Source organism: Microtus pennsylvanicus, chromosome 6 (assembly GCF_037038515.1).
Source record: "Microtus pennsylvanicus isolate mMicPen1 chromosome 6, mMicPen1.hap1, whole genome shotgun sequence".
NCBI lineage: Eukaryota > Metazoa > Chordata > Mammalia > Rodentia > Cricetidae > Microtus > Microtus pennsylvanicus.
Window position 1 is genome coordinate 46,696,178 of NC_134584.1, and position 20,487 is coordinate 46,716,664.

The 20,487-nt window shown below is 43.2% G+C and overlaps 1 protein-coding gene across 1 annotated transcript in view; it reads right to left on the reverse strand.

The window, feature by feature from the left end:
- Nucleotides 1-1,357: 1,357 nt before the first annotated feature.
- Nucleotides 1,358-20,487, reverse strand: part of Sgtb (small glutamine rich tetratricopeptide repeat co-chaperone beta) — a 36,607-nt gene continuing 17,477 nt past the window's right edge. The window contains exons 6-11 of the mRNA XM_075976144.1: nucleotides 13,828-13,932; nucleotides 11,145-11,283; nucleotides 10,984-11,046; nucleotides 8,225-8,262; nucleotides 7,916-7,999; nucleotides 1,358-4,920 (exon numbers count right to left, since the gene is read on the reverse strand). Coding sequence (XP_075832259.1) covers nucleotides 4,809-4,920; nucleotides 7,916-7,999; nucleotides 8,225-8,262; nucleotides 10,984-11,046; nucleotides 11,145-11,283; nucleotides 13,828-13,932 — 541 coding nt within the window. The 3' untranslated portion in view covers nucleotides 1,358-4,808. The remainder of the gene's footprint in view (nucleotides 4,921-7,915; nucleotides 8,000-8,224; nucleotides 8,263-10,983; nucleotides 11,047-11,144; nucleotides 11,284-13,827; nucleotides 13,933-20,487) is intronic.

A 20,487-nucleotide genomic window follows, 5' to 3' on the forward strand; every position in this document is an offset into this window, starting at 1 on the left:
ACCTGCTACACCAGGACACTGGGCTCTCATTGGGGCTCCTCTTGGATATCCTATTGTCCTAAAGTTTTAAATCTGTAGATTCGTCACCTTCACATGCATAGATGACGTGGGGGTGAGCAGCTCAGCTCTGGTTCTGGGCCTGGGTGGTAGCTGGGCTGGGCTGGGCAGCCTGCCAGCTTTCCCCCACTGTCACCACCTGGGTGGCCTCTCTAGCTCTGCCTCTCGGCTAACCCCCCCACCCCGCGCTCACCTACACTCACACCATGGGGCCACCACTGCCCTGGGAGACTGGAGGGTCTGCTCTCCTGTGTGGGGCAGTTGGTGAGGGGCAGGCTAGTTCTTTCCCTCACCCATGCCACCACATGGGCAGACAGTTCAGGGAGAGGAGGGAGTGCAGGGTCATCTCTTCAGCTGTCATGCCCTCTGAGCCAGCTCACCTGCGCCTGGACAAGGCCAGCTCTAGGGTGTGCCCTGGTGAGGTGTAAGCCCACTCTCCGGTGTGCTGCAGCCCGTGAAGGACAATGCTAGATCTCTGATGATCCCAGGGCCAGCCCTCTTGCCTGCCAAGGGTAGCAAGGGGAAGGGCATCTTTCCCTCACCCACTGTCACCACCTGGCAGATGAGAGCAGGAGTGGGGTCAGCTCTGCTGTCCTCGTGCCCTCGGGGCTGGCTCACCTGTCTCCTGACAACAGGGTCAGCTCTAGTGTGCTGCCCAGGTGAGGTGCACACTGTGCTGAGGGATGAGGCCATCTTTCCTGGAGCCAGTTCTGCAGTAGCTAGCAAGGAACCAGGCCAGCTATTCCAAGGCAACTCAGTTAACTTTGATCAAGGTTAATAATTTCCTAGTTTTAACCTAAAAACTCCTGAAGAATGTTTTATTTTATAATACACATTTAAGTGATTCCCAACTTCATATCTGTTTTGGCTGGGTTTTTTGTTTGTTTGTTTGTTTTTCTTTTTGAGACAGGGCTTCTCTCTGTAGCTTTGGAGCCTGTCCTGGAACTCACTTTGTAGACCAGGCTGGCCTCGAACTCACAGAGATCCGCCTGCCTCTGCCTCTGCCAAGATTGAAGGCATGCACCACCACCATCAGGCCTGTTTTTTAACATGTACTCATATAAAAATTTTGTCTGTCCATCTAATCATACCCGTTATGTCAGGAACAAATCAGCAAAAAGTATATATAGTAAGTCTTTAAACAGCTTTGCAGTAGGAACGTAACAAAATGTTTCTCAATTTGGCAGGAAAACAAAAACCCATGCTGTTATATCCCTTACCCTGGTTTGACAAGTTGAAATTTCCCAGTATCTAATAATTGCTTACATATTAAGAATGCATTAAGTTAAACACAAAACCCTTTCTCTTAAATGCATAATTATTTATTGCCATGACAAATTATTTGGTCCAAAAATGAAAGGTGTATCCAGGAGGCTTGGCCCTCACATTAGTCATGATTGATGAACGTCTATGCAAAACAAAATGCAAGCATTAAGAACAGAAGTCGGTTCCTTTAGGATGACGGAGACTGGTCAAGTCAGTCTGTATCAGCATTATTTCAAGCATCCTCTCATAACTGAACCATGTTTGCATTCATTCAGAATTTAAAAGTTACTCTGCTATATACTTTAAATTACAAAGTCTCTTCTGTATATAAACAACATAGGTACATATTGTTCATACTCTAAATAAAAGATAAATGCCATCTTATAAAGGATCTGTGTCAGCTATTATAAAAACTAGATTGATGATTTGGTACAGTAAATGAAATTCCATTTCCATACAAAGGGCATGTTCAGTTTTGCATAGCATGGTAACAGTTTCAGCTACTCCAACAAAATGGGGTCATGGAAGCGAGGCATTCTGAATTCAAATGTATATAAGTATTCAATGCCATCCTTTCTCTCTGAGCAAGTGTATTTTCCTGACAAGGAGAAGAATACTTGGGGAAGTTTCTTAAGAATTTTAAGACAGCTAGAAAAATCAGACCACTCAAAAAAAAAAATATCTTGAACTAGCTTGCAATGTGATGATTTCAACGTGATGGATGGACCTGAAGAGTAAAAAGTGTACTGAATAAGGAAACACCATGGAAGTAGGAAGAGATATCGGCAGTATATTCATTCCTATAGAAACAAACCAAAAAGTGAAATGGAAGATACACCAGTTCCTTGATTTTGTGTAAAAAGAAAAGCTACCTTTAGCCAAGAGTGTTAGCACAGGAAGTCAGTGTTCCACAGCTGCTGATGAGAAAGGGTCGTTCCTACCAGGATATTACTGGTCAAGTGAGTTGGGAACTATTTCTTCCTCTTCTGTGTTTTGGAAGCCATATGGAATGGATATTATTCTCTCCTGAAGACTTTGGTAGAGCTGACTACCGAGATCATCTGAGCCTAACCAGTTTTTGTTTTGTTTTTTGTTTGTCCTGGAAGGCATGGAAATTTCTTCACAAAGGCTTTCTAATTGTCCTTTTTGTTGTTTGTTTCCTACTGGTTTTGAAACTGGGTCTCCTGCAGCCAATACTGGTGTTTAATTTCTCCACCTCCAAAGTGTTGGATTACTGGTGCACGTTGCCCTTCCAGTTCCATGCAGTACTAGGGAAGGAGCAACCCAGGGCTTCCTGCTGGGCAGGCACTATGCTGCCGACCCCCAGTTTCCCTTCTAATACCCCACAGGAGCTGTTCCTAGTATATCTGCTCCTTTCCTACGTGTTTCTTCTTTAATGCAGTGATGGAATTGAACCCAGTGCTCACTTCCTAGGCAAGCACTCTCTCTTCCATCTCTGATGCTGTTGTTAATTTGTATTTTCTGTTGCCTAGTCAAGGATTCACCAGTTTTATTGAACTGAAAGCCTGTTCTAGGATTATTAACATATTCAGCACTGGAGGACTGGGCTTTTAGTTGTCAGCTTTGAATTGTCTTTGACTCCAGTCCTAAGCTTTATGTAAGCAGGAAGTACTTCACTCTGTGTGAAGAACACTCATGAACACTGTGTGACAGCCGACACAACCCAGTTCTCTGTCAGAGGTTCCCGTTCTCTACCAGAACTGTTTCTTGGCTGTCCCACGTGAGACTGCCCAGGTGCCTGCTGGCTACTTGAGGAGAGACCCCCAACCTTACGCAACTTTATTTGTTCTAAAGTTGAGGCCTGACTGCGTGGAGCACTGTTTAAAATGGTGAATCTTATTTGATGATATGACCCTACACCAGAATTTTGAATTAATTAATTTTCCCCACCTGATGTACAGTAAAATTACAAAACCACTGTCTCACAAAAGGCGAAAAAGAAAAAGGGTTTGATTTTTGGTTTGTTTGGTTTTTTTTTTGTTCAGGACAGGGTCTCTCAGTTCCTCAGTAGCTATGGAGCCAGTCCTAGAACGTGCTCTGCAAACCAGGCTGGCCTCGAACTCACAGAGATCCACCTGCCTCAGCCTCCTGAGTGCTGGGATTAAAGGCGTGTGCTACCACTGCCTGGCAAAAAAAAAAAAAAGGTTTTGAAACCTCGAGCTCCTAAATGCACAGACTGAGAAGAGCTTCGGGAAGGCTGTAAGGCTAGTCTCATCTTAAATTACGTTCTTTCACTCTTCCCTCGTCACGCCTGTAAAATCATTACATAACAGCCCCCATTTAACCAATTTTTTTTGGTTCATAAGCAAATTCCATTTGAAACTGGAATTTTCTCATCCACCAAGTCACCTAGAGTCATGCCACTAGTATCTCATGCCATTTCTTTCTACTAACCATATGCCAGATGCATAAATATGGTAAGATACTGGAAATCTCCTGATATGTTTAAATTGCAATAAATTAAAGTTAAGCATAAGACTGTCATGCTAAGCCAAACTTGCAGCCGAGGATCCCACAGAGGAGCAGTGTCGGCGATAGATGCCTTTGTTACCCATCACATAATGGTAAAGTAAAAAAATAAAATCATTGCGGATGGGCACATAATTAAATTCCACTTAGAAATCCCCTAATTTGGGGCCCGGTCAGTGGCTTTGTAAAGTGTAACTAGACACTGCCCTAGGTAAGTTTCCCACCAATGAAACTGTGACAATAAGACCAGGACAAAACAGAGCAGTTGTGTGCACTGGCCCGACCAGTGCCGTTAAGGATCTCTAAGTGTGCTTCATTATGTACTTAACTGACCATGCGAATGCTACCAAACCTAAACTACAGACAGGATTAGTTAAAATCGAGGCAGAAAACCTGAGCATCCTTCCGGTGCATTCTGTACATTCACAGTATCTCCAAAACATCGCCTGCATCAAACTAAAGATTCCCTGTCCCCAGTACAAGCCACCCTACAGACAGTACTGGTACCCACAACAGACATGTGTTACTGATGGTGGCACATGCCAAAGCTCCTCTCCTGATGTGCTACCAAGCACATTTCTTCCAAACCAGCATGAGAAGTTCTCCACTTAGTCATTGCCTCTCTCAAAACCATGGCCTAGGGAAACCTGTAGCTAAAGAACTTTCCAGTAAATAGCCCTACTGTTCAATAAATATACTCTGTACTAAGTCTGATATACAAACAGGATGATAAAAGTTTTAAAATGGATGGGCCCTTGTCCCAAGGCTGTATTAGCTCTTAACAAGGCTATTGATGGTTTGTTTCCGAAGGAGTTTGTGTTATGTTCAAGTCTGTTGGTGATAAACTATACTCTAAACGGATTTACACAAGAGACTTTCCTCCATTATTTCCAGACATTGTGTAGGGTGGTTTCGGTTACTTGGTTTTGGGCTATTATCTACAGGTGGACATGTCAGAACCACTATCTGTACTGGGGGTGAGGGTCCCGATCAAGTCAGGAATGTTCTTCCGTGCCGCTGCTGAACGTCCTGCTGCGGATGTGATTCCTCAGCTGCTCTATCAGTTCCGGATTCTGTTGTTGGATCTGCTGAGCAAACTGCTGTCCCCTGCAGGAAAAAGGCAGAATAAATTGGGTGGGGGACTCTCTAGCCACAGTGCAAAACGTACTGCAGACACTGGGAACTACCCAAGGGAATATAACACAAGTTATTCTATACACAAGTTTTAGAAACATAACGTTGTTCCTATAATGCTATATTCCAGATAGCATTACTACAGGACAGAGAGTTCATACGGTGTGTGTGTGTGTGTGTCTGTGTGTGTGTGTCTGTGTGTGTGTGTCTGTGTGTGTGTGTGTCTGTGTGTCTGTGTGTGTGTGTGTCTGTGTGTGTGTGTGTCTGTGTGTCTGTGTGTGTGTGTGTCTGTGTGTGTGTGTCTGTGTGTCTGTGTGTGTGTGTGTCTGTGTGTGTGTGTGTGTCTGTGTGTGTGTGTGTGTGTGTATGTGTGTGTGTGTGTCTGTGTGTATGTGTGTGTGTGTATGTGTGTGTGTGTGTATGTGTGTGTGTGTATGTGTGTGTCTGTGTGTGTGTGTGTCTGTGTGTGTGTATGTGTGTGTGTACATTTCATGTGTGTGTGTGTCTGTGTGTGTGTGTCTGTGTGTCTGTGTGTGTCTGTGTGTGTCTGTGTGTGTGTGTGTGTACATTTCATGTGTGTACTGTTGCACAGAGGGCAGGTGCACACACACATGGAGCTCGAAAATCAAGTGTCAACATTGGTCCTCAGGTGTAATCTACCTCTTTTGTTTGCTTTGAGACAGGGTTTAATTACTGGCCAGAAAGCTGCAATGTCAGTCAGGCCAGCGAACAGGCCAGCAAGCCCCAGGGACTCATTCTCCTGTCCCTATTTCCCCAGCGTGGTAATTACAAGATGTGTCATCACTTCCAGTTTTGTTTGGTTTGATTTTTTGAATCGTGTTCAGTGGATGGAACTCACGTCTTCATGGTAGCAAGGCAAGCTCTTTACCAGCTGCGTCATCTCTCCAGCCAGGACAGAGTTCATTTTAGAAAGCAAAACACCCTTTGCTTGTCAGCCTTTTGGTGCAGATCACAATATGAAACAAAATGCCTAAGCTAAAATAGGAGTGCCTGAATTGAATGCAAGTTACTTGTCCACACATTACTCAAAGGACTAAAAGGTATGCTCCTTTACAGTATGTCCTGAAACAATGCTCTTAGCAGCACCACGGCTTCCTAGTTTCTGGAGAGACCTAACAGCTCCCAAGCTGGGTCCTATTAGAGGTCACAGAAAAACAAACTTATTTTTCTTGGCAGGGGAGGGGGACAAGACAGGATTTGTCTGTGTAGCCCTGGCTGTCCTGGAACTCAGCCTGTAGACCAGGCTGGCCTCAAACTCAGAGATCTGCCTACCTCCGTCTCCCGAGTGCTGGGATTAAAGGAATGCGCCACCACCCAGCTGAAAAGCGAATTTTTAAAAGACAAAGTTTTAACATAGGCATGGGAATGTAGTTCAATGACAGAACTGTGTGCACACACGCACACACATGCGTGCACACGTGCACAGAGTCACATGGTATGCAGATGTACAAGCCTAGGCCAGAAGAGATGCCGGGTGTCCTCTATTTCTTCCTGCCTTTCCTTGAATCTGGAACTTGCATTTTCTTGGGTAAGCTGGAAACCAGCAAGCCCCAGTGGTCCTCTTGTCTCTGGCCTTTGGATCTGAAGTGAGAGGTGTGTATGGGATACCCAGGTCCTTTATGTACGTGTGAAGATCAGAACTCCACTTCTCATTATTGTGCAGCAAGTGCTCTTAACCTTTGAGCCGCCTCTCTAGCCCAAGAGAACCCTTTCCTAGCATTCCTAAGGCTCTAGGTTCAATCCCCACACCTCATTAAACAACCATACCCAGCTTTGGAACAGGATGGTAGTGCACATCTATGATTCTGGCAGTTGGGAGAGAGGGGCAAGAAGATCAAGAGTTCAAAACCACCCTCAGCAGCGTAATGAGAAGGATAGCATGGTCTCTATAAGACCTAGTATCAAAAAAAAAAAAGAGTTTAGACAGTTTATACAAGCCATCATGAGGTTCCTTGGGTCTAGTCACTTTTCCGAGTCCTGATGAAATTCCTATTCTTTTGTTTTTGTCTCTTTCATTTGGATGCTGGTCAGCAACTACACAGGATTTTTCTGGTACTCTGAGTTCCCTACTTTTTCTCTGAAGCCCCTACCTGCCATGTTGCTTTATGATGTTGCTACCATGGCTGACCTCCACACTGGCTTAACTCAAACAACATGGATTTTTTTTTTTTTGTGAGAGGGAAGGGAGTCATTTGTGGGGATTTTCTTTCTCATTTTCCCTTCTCTTCCTGATTCTTCTCTTCTAGACAGCTGCTGAGATTTATAGCTTGCCTGTCCTAGAGTTTTTCTTTTGTTTATTTATTTTAGTTATCGAATATGGTATTTTTATTATTGTGCTGAAACTGAATTTTGTGATTTTAGTTCTTAAATAAAAATTCAGATAAGTATAGGAAACCTCATTGAATTTATCAACTCTCAAAACAGAATATTTAGTGAACATAAATTATTTCTTTTAAAAATAAGCATTAGGAGCAGGACACATGAGTCCATGCCTATAATCCCAGCTCTTGGGAGGGGAAAGCAGGAGGCTGGGGAATTCAAATTCATTCTCATCCTCATGGCAAATTGACAGCCGCCCTGAGTTACATGAAGCTCTGTGTCAAACAACAAAACTCTAACACACAAAAGTACCAGGAAAGAACACCATGAGTCTGAAGGGCAACACTGCATCATCAGACCAAACACGCATGCATGTGCATGAGTGGTCACGTTCAAAAGCATTTTCAACATCCACTTATTTATTGGCAGGAGCACATGTGTAAGTCAGGGAACAACTTGGAGGAATTGGTTTTTCCTGCCTCCAAGTTCCTGCCTTGAGTTCCTGCCCTGACTTCCCTTCATGACGGACTGTAACCTGCAAGCTGAAATAAAGCTTTCCCTCACCAAGTTGATTTTGACCACTGTGTCTTATCCATCTGATGGGAAGCAAGCTAGGGCAAACACTCACGCTTGGATGAGGCTAGACAGGTCCGTTAGGCCTCCAACCCCAGCGGCAGGTCCTCCGATGGCATTTGTCATCATTCCTGACATTCTAGGATAATAAGAAACATACATGGAGATTAGCTTATATTCTTCACAGGATGGAAAAGCCAGACAAGTGTATCAGCACCATAGAAGGGATTGAATCAAGTGTTTAAGTCGACCTTAAGTTCTAAGTAACAGGAATTTGGTGCATTTTTATCAACTGTGAGACGAGCTGCTCGGATTAGGAGCCTGGCAACAAGAAGGCAAAGGCATGAGGAACTGTTATACTCACAGCTGTTGAACTTGAGGGTTCTGCATTAAACTTGCAGCCTGTAATTGGAAAACACAATTGCCTGTTAAAATATGGCAGTAATGCTGAGGGATGTTACAAAGATTTTGTAAAGATACAGGAATAAAACCCAGTGATGCAAACCCTAACATTGGGGGGTGGGGTGGGGTGTTCTAGTGTGAATGGGAAGGTATAAGAGAGAAGGAGCGTGAGGCTGCAGACAATAAAAAAATACAGTTGATGGAGAGCATTGCCATGACTGATCAGATCAACGGACCAAAAGGGAAAAAGAGAAACTTTAAAACTATTAAAAAAAAAAAAAAACCCTTGTGCTTTTTGTTTGTAACACGGTTTCTCTGTGTAGCTCTGGCTGTCCTAGAACTCATTCTGTAGTTCAGGCTGGCCTTGAATTTGGGGTTAAAGGTGTATGCCACCATCGCAAGGCCAAGACTGTGTACTTTTTTTTTTGAAGATTTATTTATTTATTATTATGTATCCAGTGTTTTGTCTGATGTATCTCTGTAGGCCAGAAGAGGGCACCAGATCTCATTAAGGATGGTTGTGAGCCACCATGTGGGTGCTGGAATTGAACTCGGGACCTCTGGAAGACCAGTCAGGGCTCTTAACCGCTGAGCCATCTCTCAGCTTGAGATTGTGTACTGGTAAGAAGGATGACACCAAGGAGCTGGATGTGACTGACCATGCTATGGAGACCAGAACAGCCCTCTGTAGTGGTCCGGAGATGAAGGAAGGCCTCCATGCTTCCGTCACAGAGCAACAATGGCAAGCCAACCAATCCTCAAATCTCCATTTTAATCAACAATCAACCTGGTCCTTTGCTATTAATTTTCTTTATAATTGTCATCTGTTTCTATTACTTCCTTTATTTGACAGTACTGAGGATTGAATTCAGAGCTTCTTGAACACTAAACATGCCTACCACTGACCTATGTTCTCAGCCCTGACTTTACTTCTGTGTTTATGTGTTTTTGTATTAGAGCAGTGCTGGGAATCAAGCCTTCGAGAATGTTACCCAAGTGCTCTGCTATGGAGGTTCACCCACAAACCGACCCTGGTCCCCTTTTAAGAGTCAAAATGTGTTTCTAACCCTGCAAGCTCCTACGTGGTATTGTCCCACCTCGTTTTGGATGTAGCAGTTTAGAGATTAAATTTAATCTGAATTTTAATAATAATAATTTAATAACAATAATTTTCATTTTATGTTACAGTAACATAACCTGAGAATATAACTTGCTTATGGTTTGGAAATGAGTAAGCCAGGCTCTAGAACATCACAAGATTTAAAAGGGGGCATGTGTTTGCCAGCAAATAGGTAAGAAGGCCAACTGAATTGATAGAGGACTATGTCTTTCGGTTGAACTAAGGATTTAATGATTATAAAACACACTTATCTGAACAAAGATGAATAGGAGCTATTCCTATTCCAGAAGTACAGTCAATGATGGAGTATGTATGGCTTTGTATTGAAACAGGGTCTTGCCATGTAGCCAAGGCAGGCCTCAAATTCCTATGTAGGCAAGGATGACCTAAAACTCTCCATCTTCCTTCGTCGGGCTTCCAAAGCAGGCACTACAGACAGACATCCACTTCCATGCCAGGCAGCAGAATGTTTTCATGCAAAGTGTGCAGTCATTCATGGGGCACTATAGACCCGGGTGACATCCTAAACCCACTAAGTACTGGGCTGAATTATGATTGTTTTTCAAAGGTCTCTAAGTTATTTTGTTGATTTGAAGAACAGAGGGCAAATCTAGGGATGCTGCTTAGCTGCCTAGGATGCATGAAGTCCTGGGTTCAGCTTCCAGCATTGCATACACTGAATTTAGTAGTACACGCTGTAATCCCAGCATGCAGGAGGCAGAAAGATCGAAAACTCAAGGTCACCTTCAGCTTCATACCAAGTTTGAGGACAGCCTGGGCTACATGAGAAGCTGTTTTTAAAAACATAAACGCTTAGGACAGAAAACAGGTCAACAATACCGAGGGGCAAGCTTGGGTATTTGCTATAATCAAAATCTTCAGATATCAATTGATAGATATATCTTCCTAGGACCAGTTTTATATGACATTGGGGCTTTAAATTACATCTATCTGTCTGTCTGTCTCTATCTGTCTATCTGTCTGTCTGTCTAGAGAGTGTGGTGTGCATTTGGTATATATGCACATTACTTGTGCCACCACGCTTGCGTGGAGATCAAAAGGCAACTTGTAGGAGTCAGTCCTTTCATTTCCATCACATGAACCGTGGGAACTGAACTTGGATCACCAGCTTGTGCAGCAAACACTGTTACCTTCAGGGCCATCTCACCAGCCCAAGACAATGGTTTTTAACCTTTCATATATTTGAAAATTGGCAATCTAGTGAAAACTATGAGTTTTGACTTATAAAGTACACAGAGTCACACAAACATTGACTTCTATTCCAGTTTAGGAAAGCTGCAGGCTTTCTAACATCCACCCTCGCTTCCCTCCGAGCAAGGCAGACAGGTGAAGAGCCTCTATCCTTGCCTCTGCCATAAACCTGCCACTTACCAAAAACTCCTCTATTTGCTTCTAAAACATTTTAGAGCCTGCACTGCCAGCCTTCTTGAGACTGAGGCAGGAAAATCACTTGAGCCCAAGGGCTTTGGGTCAGTGCCAGCAACTTTTAAAAGATTCCATCTCCTTAAAAAGTATGGCAGAAACGGTTTGCAAATATATAGTGGACAGCAGCCAGTAGATCAAAAAGAAAGTATACTCACCATGGTGATGAACGCCGGGTTATTTATCAAGCTGGCCATGTCAAAGCTCAAGCCAGTTCCTGTCTGTAAAAGAGTTATATCTGAGATTCATTCCAGCCACGACGATGTCAATCAATCGTGAGTGACAGATCTATTCCACAGACTTTACAGTGACAACTTACAGGACTAGCCACCTCTCTTAACTTCTGTTCTGCTATTTTCAGATTTGACTTATAGGAATCATTTTCAGGATCAAGATCCAGTGCCTTCTGGTAGCTGGTAACTGCCTCTTCAAACTTATTCATGGCAGTGAGGGCCAGCCTTGGGAAACAGAGCAGAATGAAAAAATGCTTTAGTATTCAATTCTAACCCCGATTACACTGAATCCTCATTATATTATGGTTCTGAGAGACGGCACTAAAATTCTCCCAACTCCAAGATTCTATAAACCTGAATGGTCTCCTTTCAGTTTGACTGTGTCTCCCACGGAACATCCAACCTAAAGCTCAGAAATGAAACATACTATTTTTTAAGACCAACATGTATTGTAAATAAAGGAATTTGCTTTATGAATTTCTAGGCTGAGCTAAACGAAGATCTGTGCTAGAAATCTTGCGATCACGTAAATCTATGATGCTGACATCATGTCTAAGGACTCTAAGAAACCAGCAGTGTCAAACCATTTGACCCTATGACAACACTGCCACCAACAGCTATCTGGGACACGTGCAGCCCACGGGCCTCAGTGGGGACACATCTGCCTCTAAACACTGTGCACTTCTGAGCACCCCACATGCTTCCCTCCCAAAGGATCTTGAACAAAAATAAATATTAGTTTTCCATCTTTTTCTTTTACTGTTTCACTTCCCTACAGCTATTAAAAACTACTGACGCCTGCCATGGAACAAGCATGGAGGCCAGAGGGCGGCTCTGTTGATTTGCTCTTTTCCTTCCACTTTAACACGGGCTAGGGAATTGAGCTGGGATCGTCAGACTTACACGGCCAGAGTCTTTACCTGCTGAGCCATCCCACTGGCCTCAGTTTCCCATCTTTCCAAAACTAGAGTGTGGTTATCTGATGACTAGTCCTAAACAACACATTAATTGTCAGACAGACAAAATAAGGATCTCTCGTCATTCAAATAATAAATTACCATCACAGGCACAAGTCCATGCATTATTAAATTTCAATCTTTAGCTTTTCCTACCTATAATGTGCTTGAAAATTACATCAGAATTAAGCAGTAAGAACATGTATAAAGAGAGAGTATTGAGTGTCTCATTTGTTCTGGGATTGTTTTTAAACAAATTAATATAATTCTTTCTTTTCTGGATTACCTCACAGCCTTCTCATGTAAATAAAATAAGAAACTCTTACAACCCAATTAGTTTCCTATTAGCCAATCTTGAAGGATCCTCAGCAGCCTTTCCAATTAATCATCAACAAGTATTGAGAGCCTACTATGTACCAGGTACTATCTTAAATCCTGAGCATTCCACAATTTTTTAAAAAGTTCCTCATTTTAAGAAACTCCCCTTCCACCTGAGGAGCACACACAACAAGCATGCATACAGAATAGGTACTATTAAAGAGAACGACAGCAGAGTTTGCTCAAAAATGGCCACACCCTGAAGACACGTATGACAGAAAGTAATCATAGGGAACTCGGGAGAAGACCATCTACCCAGATGCAGCGGTAAACACAGAAGCCCTAAGGAAGATGTGGGTGTGGTATGCTTAAAGTACGGAATAAAGGCACGTGAGGATGGAACAAAAGAAACGAAGTGGAGAGATTTCCTGGCTATGTTGTTCATATGGGACCCTTTATAGTTCAGACTTTTAAACTGTAGTCGCAAAAGAATGATTTGTAATGTTTGAGTTATACTTTTAGGATTTGGTGGGCAGGTCTAAGACAGGGTCTTACGTAGCCCGGGCTGGCCTTAATGTTGCTAGGTAGCCAAGGATGATCTTGAACTCATGATCCTCTTGCTTCTTCCTCTAAAGTGCTGGGATTGTAGGCATGCAGCACCAAATCCAGTTTATACAGTCTTGGGGCTCAAATCCAGGGCTACCTGAATACTAGGCAAATGTTCTCTCTACTTACTCTGGCTTCTCTGCCAAGGATAAATATTGGTGAGGTATAGAATTAAGGCATAAAGACCAGTTGGGAGGTTTCTAAAGTAGACTAGGTAAGAGGTGGCAATTGTGCTAGGCCTATAAACAAGCCAGTCAAAAACTGAATCCAAGATACACAGGAAAATAAGACCAGAACAGAAGTGCCAGGAGATGAGATGGATGGAAAACAAGTCGGCTTCTGACCTAAGCACTGGGTAGATGAACGCAGGGGAAAGATTTAAGAAGTGAGCAGGAGTTCTGTTTGAAACACAAGAAGTTTAAAACATCTTTTAAATACTCAGACACAGAAATAAAAATTAATGAAATATGTAAGTCTGGAGCTCAGGCAGCACTTAAGAGATCCAAAGGCACATATGGCCAGTTCTCACTCACAGAAATTAAATCCTATAAAGTCTCCATAAACACAAAACTAACAAATACTAAATAGTGGTGTCTGGGGAAAATACATGGTTAGGGACCTATGAACCTTTTTGGTGCTTTTTCATGGTGCAAGCTTATGAAGTGAGCCTTTTCATACAGGTTTGTGGCTTTCTCCAACAACTTTCTCCAGTCAGTGATGAAACAGCCTCTGCTGACCTCATCCTCAAAGGGAGTCACTTTCTCCATTCTATTGCATGTATTTGTCTTATTCTCGCACAGAGGGCACTGTTAGGATATTCAGCATCGAGCCTCCACAACAGCATGGATGATGCGACTTGTTAATACTTTGGGCAACTCTGAGCACTTACCCCATCCTTCCGTAGGCCTTGCTGTATTTTGAGTCAATCGCTATTGCTTTCTCACAGTCCTTTATTGCATCTGTGTAGTGACTTAATTTGCTTTGAGCAGCAGCTCTAAGAGGGAAAAACGTTAGAATCAGGCAACTCCCAAGGCACCGGTCCAGCTTTTCAGGCATGAAACTGCGTAGTTCTTGCCCCGATTTTTACATCACTCTTCATAAATTTCTAAGTCAAACTGTCTAATTATACAACAATTTAAAAACAGCCTAAGACATCAGAAAAAAATATGTAAGCTCCCTTTTCCCCTTTGCTTTACAGAGAAGACAAATGTGTGTGGCACACAACCCACCTAATATTTATTGCCTCTCAGGTTGCCTAAAATGCAAACTGAAAACACTGGGGCATCAGACCACCAGAGAGGCAGAAAGAGAGGGCAGTTGCGATGCCTTGGTCACTTTAATAGAAAAGTTAAAGCATACCAAAAATTCTCCAACCCATTCACACTTTCTCCCGTCCATTCACTACTGACACAGACTAAACTTTGTTTCTTTCAGACTCTCAAATGTTCTCATAATTTCCCTCCGCAGACCTCAGAATCTACTTCAGTAGAAGGCCAAAGAGTCCAACTCTAGAAAACCAGCATCTGTCTAGGTAAGCATCTGAGTAACTACGACCTGTCGATAATAATGTGAAGTAGGGAGAGTTTGCTCAGATGGGAAATGGGGAGGAGAAGACCTAAGATTCATCCTCAGAGGCCAACAAGGAGTATCAGCAGTCAAGAAAGAGCCACATGAGGCCCAGGGCAGGGGACTGCACCTTAGGTTCTCACAACCCTCCAAGGACATGCTATGTCCTGCTATTCCAAACACTGTACCAAAACCTGACAGCCCTTCTAATAGTAAAAGCAGGAGGCCCTTTTGGGGGAAAAATATTACAAACCCAGAAATTGGTTTAGATGTCTTCATGTTCTTGAGTCTACAAACAAAAGTCCTCAACAATCACTACCCACTCCCCCCCCATTTGCTAAGCTCGCCCACAACCTGAGAAGCACTACTCTCGTCCTTCCTACCTTTATTCTTCTCTTACATGCATGTTTGCTGTCTAAATGGCCCAAACCTTTTGTTTGTTTAACTACCCAGTCAACCTTCTGTTTTCCTTGAAACTAATCAGCAGTGATTTCATTCGGGACTTCCTAGACTCTAGTAACACACATGAAAACAGCAAAATTGATAAAAACTTGTGTGTGTTGTGCGTGCACGTGTGTGCACGTGTGCCTATGTATGTCAGTGTGTAGCAGTTAGACACCTTCAAGTGTCACGCCTCACTTTCCACCTTGAGACAGGTTCTCCTCAGCTTCATAAAGCAGGGTAGTTGGCTCTGGGCTTCTGGAGAGTCTCCGGCCTCTGTCTCCCATCCCCAGGGGCATACTGGGAATTCAGATGCTAGGCTACATGGTTCTGGGATCCGAATTCAGGGGCTTGGGTTTGGCAGACCTGCACTAACATCACCAGTCCTTTGAAGCCAGCATTTTTACCCACTGAGACAGCTCCCTAGCCATGACTAAAACACCATGCTCCTCACTGGCCTCTTGAGAAGATGTGGCCCACACAAAAGGATATGGAAGAAGGAAACTTGCTTTTTCCTCACTCTCGCTGGCAAGTTCATCTACCCTGTTCCTGAGCCATTCCTTTGCTGGTGTAAGAACCCACTTCTTTGGCATTCCAACACAGACTGAGAATGGGCGACCCTCTATGACTTCCCTGGGACTCCAGCACCAGATTGGGACTGCTAAGAAATCCAGTCTTACAAATGGAACAACTACTAGATTCTTAGATTTCCTGTCAGGAGACAGCCATTGTTGGACTACTCAGACTTCAGCCTGTAAGCCACTCTAGTCAATCACACACACACACACACACACACACACACACACACACACACACACACACAGGGTTTTTTTCCATTCTATCAGTTCTGTTCCTTTGGAGAAGCCTGACTTACACAACCACTATCGTATTCTGTCCGCATTGAATGTCCAAAGTAAATGACCAAATGTTGGCTATATAAAACCAACCCTTGGGGGAAGCAACTGAAAGTAACACTGATAATCCTGGACATTGAAACTGGGAAAACAGATCTTCCAAATTTTCTGTAAAAAAATAATAGTATTTAGTGTGGATTAGCTCTGATAGCCATTTTGGAGATCAGCTTCACAACTAATATGCATATTAATGACCAACATAATCCAGAAAGTAGATTTTGAAAGAACAAAAGACTTGTACTTTGACCAGACATGGTGGTATATGCTTTTAATCCCAGTACTCGTGAGACCGATTTCTGTGAATTCAAGAACAGCATGATCTACAATAGCAAGTTCCAGGGTTACATGGTGAGGCTCTGCCTCAAGGGCAAAAAGTAAATGAAATGACATGAAAGAAAAAAAGGAAAAGAAAATCCTCTTGCTTTTGCCCAATTTGACCTTCTAACCTATAATACACCCATAACTGAAACTCTGCTCCATTCTAGTAAGGATGGGATGACAGGCCTCCTCAGAGAAACTCCATTTCTGACCACCATAGGAAACTCTCACGCACTGGGGAGCACAGTCCACATCTACTAGTGTATTCTGCCCAGTGCTTATATTGCTTGAAGACAACCAGTGCGGACAGCGAACCAGTGCCTGAAATCCTGCCAACTCAATAGCTGAACTGATAACTGCAAACCTACTACACAGAATCTCTTCGAGAACTGACACTTCCTGAGAAGTTCCAAGGAAGGTGAGAGATAAAACTTAATTGTGTGCCTGGCTCTGGCTGTGGACGTAGCGCTCCACCTGCAGCTTCCACGGGCCTCCTGCTCACCCTCGTATAACTGCTCCATTCCTGTCCTGATGGAAGCTCTCATCAAACTCAGATCTTTGCACATGTTAGGCGAGTGCTCTACCACTAAGCTAGTGTATCTTTGGAGGACCTGCAGGTACACAGACACTTTCTAAGAATGATGGCTAGCAATAGTGACATGCTATTCTTGCTGTCAACAGTGCCAGAGGCTAGTGGGGAAGGGGGAAGAGAAAGGCAAAAAATGGCAGCAGTACACACTTGTCATCCCAGGACTCAGGAGATAGAGGTAGGAGGATAAGAAATTCAGGGCCAGCTTCAGCCACACAGTGAGTTCAAGGCCAGTCCGAGCTATAAAAGACCTTGTCTCAAAACAACAAAAGAAGAAGAAGAAGAAGAAGAAGAAGAAGAAGAAGAAGAAGAAGAAGAGGAGGAGGAGGAGGAGGAGGAGGAGGAGGAGGAGGAGGAGGAGGAGGAGGAGGAGGAGGAGGGAAGGAAAGAGAGAGAGAGAGAGAGAGGGGAAAGGAAAGAAAAAAGGTTTGTTTTTCTTTCTTTGTGTTGTTGTTTTGTTTGTACTTTGGTTTTCAGTTCTCGTTTTGAGACACTATCTTGTTTCATAGTCAGGCTGGTCTTGAACTCTCCTTCTTCAGGCCTGAACCTCTCTAGGCTGGGATTACAGGTATAGGTTACCATGACTCTCAGAAAAGGTGGCTTCAAGTCTACCTTTCTGTCAAACATTCTTCATACAGCTTAACTGAGGCCCTGCATAAAAGTTTAGTATTTATTAAAAAAATTAACATACCATCTTTTTTCTCAATTAAAAAACTGTAAGTGTGAGGAACCAGACATTGTACTGGGCATTAATCCAGGTCCCTGCACATGGCAGGCAAGCACTCTACCACTTAGCTACATCTTCAGCCTATTCCACTACTTTAGCCTTGTTTTAAAACTTGAGGCCTACGGGGAAAAGGAGCAAGACTAAAGATTCTTGGAACACGGTCCTCCCATCCTCCTCCCATCCTGACAATAAGGAACAAAGGCAGGAGGGACCAACTCAGGAGAGAATGTCGGGACAAAAGAAAGTGACTGCGGTTTGATCTTTTCTATTGTGTGAGTGTGTGTGCATTGTGTGCAAGTGTGTGTCTATGTTTGTGGGCACACACATGCCACAGGACACGCCTGGAGCTCAGAGGACAACTGGTCTGGAGCTCACCAAGCAGCCTGTGCTGACTTGTCAAGCAAGCCCCTGGGTTCTGCCTAGCTCTGGTTCCAGCACTGAGATTATAAAGAAGCACCAACACACCTGGAGTGTTCGAAAATGTGGGTTCTGGTGACCAAACTCATGCCCTCAAGGTTGCGTAGAAGGCATTTTCCCAACTGGGCCTTCGCCCCAGCCCCCATTCTGCTCTCCAACCTGAAATGTCTTCCATTTTCCTGTCTTTCCAAACTCCAACCCCTCCCTCCTCACCCAAGTGCATTTTCCTATAAGTCCCTTTCTCCGTCTTATATCTCTTTTTCCATTTACTGCCTTCAGTGGTTCAACCCTCTAGCCCGGCAGCAAGAGCATGCGAGAAAAAGAGTAACAGACCCAGCACTGACACAGCATAGAAGAAATACGAACACCACGTGTTTTCAGAAACAAAAGGCAAACTGTAGAGCGCCCACATGCAATCACTTTTGTTTTATGGGCACAGGTGTTAACGCGGCAATCTATTTGCTTCCGTATCACTGGAAATGTCTTACATTTCTTCAGGAGCTCTCTGTTTATCAGGGAAAACTGTGAGTTCCTGGGAGGGAAACTGCTGCTGCTACAGTCCATAAAAGATACACCCCGATCCCTGCTCTTTGAGGTACAAAAATCTGCATCCAGCATGCTAACCCTATATAGGTGTTACATTTGTGATAAGTGCTAGACACTCAAGAGGGAAAGAAAGCGGGGGGGGGGGGGGCTTTCAAAGGACTCATAGGCCGGAGAGATGACTCAACCATTGAAGGCTAGGCTGCCCACCAAAAAAAGAAGGACTTGTGTCTTCTCTGGATCTGAAGTGAGCCTAACAATCACCAGTATCCTTCAAAGCCAAACCAGAAGGTAAACGTCAGGGTCGTACTTCTCCACTAGGTAAAGTGTAGTTCATCCCAGTGCACTCGGCGGGCGGGGAGCATTTGAACTAGCAGTAAACTGTGAAACAGGGTATGGAGAACAAGGTTCCTGGGAGTCTGCGCCTCCAATTCTATGCAGTCAGGTGGCTAAGAAAAATGGCAGCGGTAAGGTGGCAAGGTTATAGCAGGCTGTAACCCAAAAATCCTCCAAATGACCCTGAAGCTTTTATCCAGCATTTGTGTTAAGTAGGCAAATAAACCTTTCTAATTGTTTGATATTCAACAGCATGTCCTATGACTGAACTCCTCAGGGGAAAGAGCCTATTTAAATTCAAAAGAGAAGTGTATTCATTAATTTCAGTTTAATAGTAATTAAAAGCAAGAATAGATATTTCTAAAAATCTTTAACCCAGTTACAGCAGACATACGAATATTAGTGAATTCTAATCTCACGAAAAATGAATTATTTACTTAGGCTCACATTTTTCATAACAAGTATGTGGCTCACCGTACTCTATAATCAAGCGATTTTACAGCAACATTTGTATCTTGTCATAATATCTCATGCTACTCTGAAATTTATTTTCAAGGTTTCATCTACTGAATTAAATTAAAATATTATGTGTATTTATCTGGTTACAAAGACTGTGATTCAAATATCAAAATGTAGCTTGGGAGAATTCCTCTTCCTCAATTTACTTTTGGGTTTTCTGTTTTTCTGAGATAGACTTATTCATTTGTTTTTGGTTTTTCATGTGTATGTAAAGAAATAAAATGGAGCTTCCCAGTATGGCTCATTGAGTTCTTTATGGATCCAACCCTTCCACAAATAACTATAAATTAAAAACAAAAGCAGAGCCGGGCGGTGGTGGCGCACACCTTTAATCCCAGCACTCGGGAGGCAGAGGCAGGCCGATCTCTGTGAGTTCAAGACCAGCCTGGTCTACAAGAGCTAGTTCCAGGACAGGCTCCAAAACCACAGAGAAACCCTGTCTCGAAAAAACCAAAAAAAAAAAAAAAAAGAAAAGAAAAGAAAAAAAGCAGAAGTTCATGCAACAGAATGTCTTCCTTTCCTCCTCCTTTTCTTTTTTGACACAGGGTTACACTGTGCAGCCCAGGCTGGACTCAAACTTATGATATTCCTGAGCTCTGGGATTACAGGAGTGTACAAAAGCATGCTCAAAGTGTGCACTCAAAAGTGACTTCATTACTACTTGGCGGAGAGGCTCATCAATCTTCTGTGCAAACAATGCTAGCCTTCTTCTAAGCATTAAAAGCAAAACTGAGGGTTGGAGAAATAGCACAGAGGTTAAGAGCACTGGCTGCTCTTCCGAAGTCCTGAGTTCAATTCCCAGCACCCACATGGTGGCTCACAACCATTTGCAGTGTGATCTGATGCTCTCTTCTGGTGTGCAAGAGAGCAGGGTGTTAACATACATAAAACATACAAATACATAAATTTTAAAAGCAAAACTACTAAAGAAATGACATAAGCAATAATTCTACACCTATATCTCCCTAAAATAATTTTGGTGCTTTTTAGTTTGGTTTCGTTTTTTGAGACAGGGTCTCACTATGTATATCTGAGCTGACCTGAAATTCATTATGTAGACCAGGATGGACTCCAGCTCACAGAGATCAGCACATCCTAAATACTGATGTCCTATTTTATTTGTTTGTTTGTTATTTTATTTTTGTTTTAGCAGATGTGTTATAGTGTTCAAAAATTAAA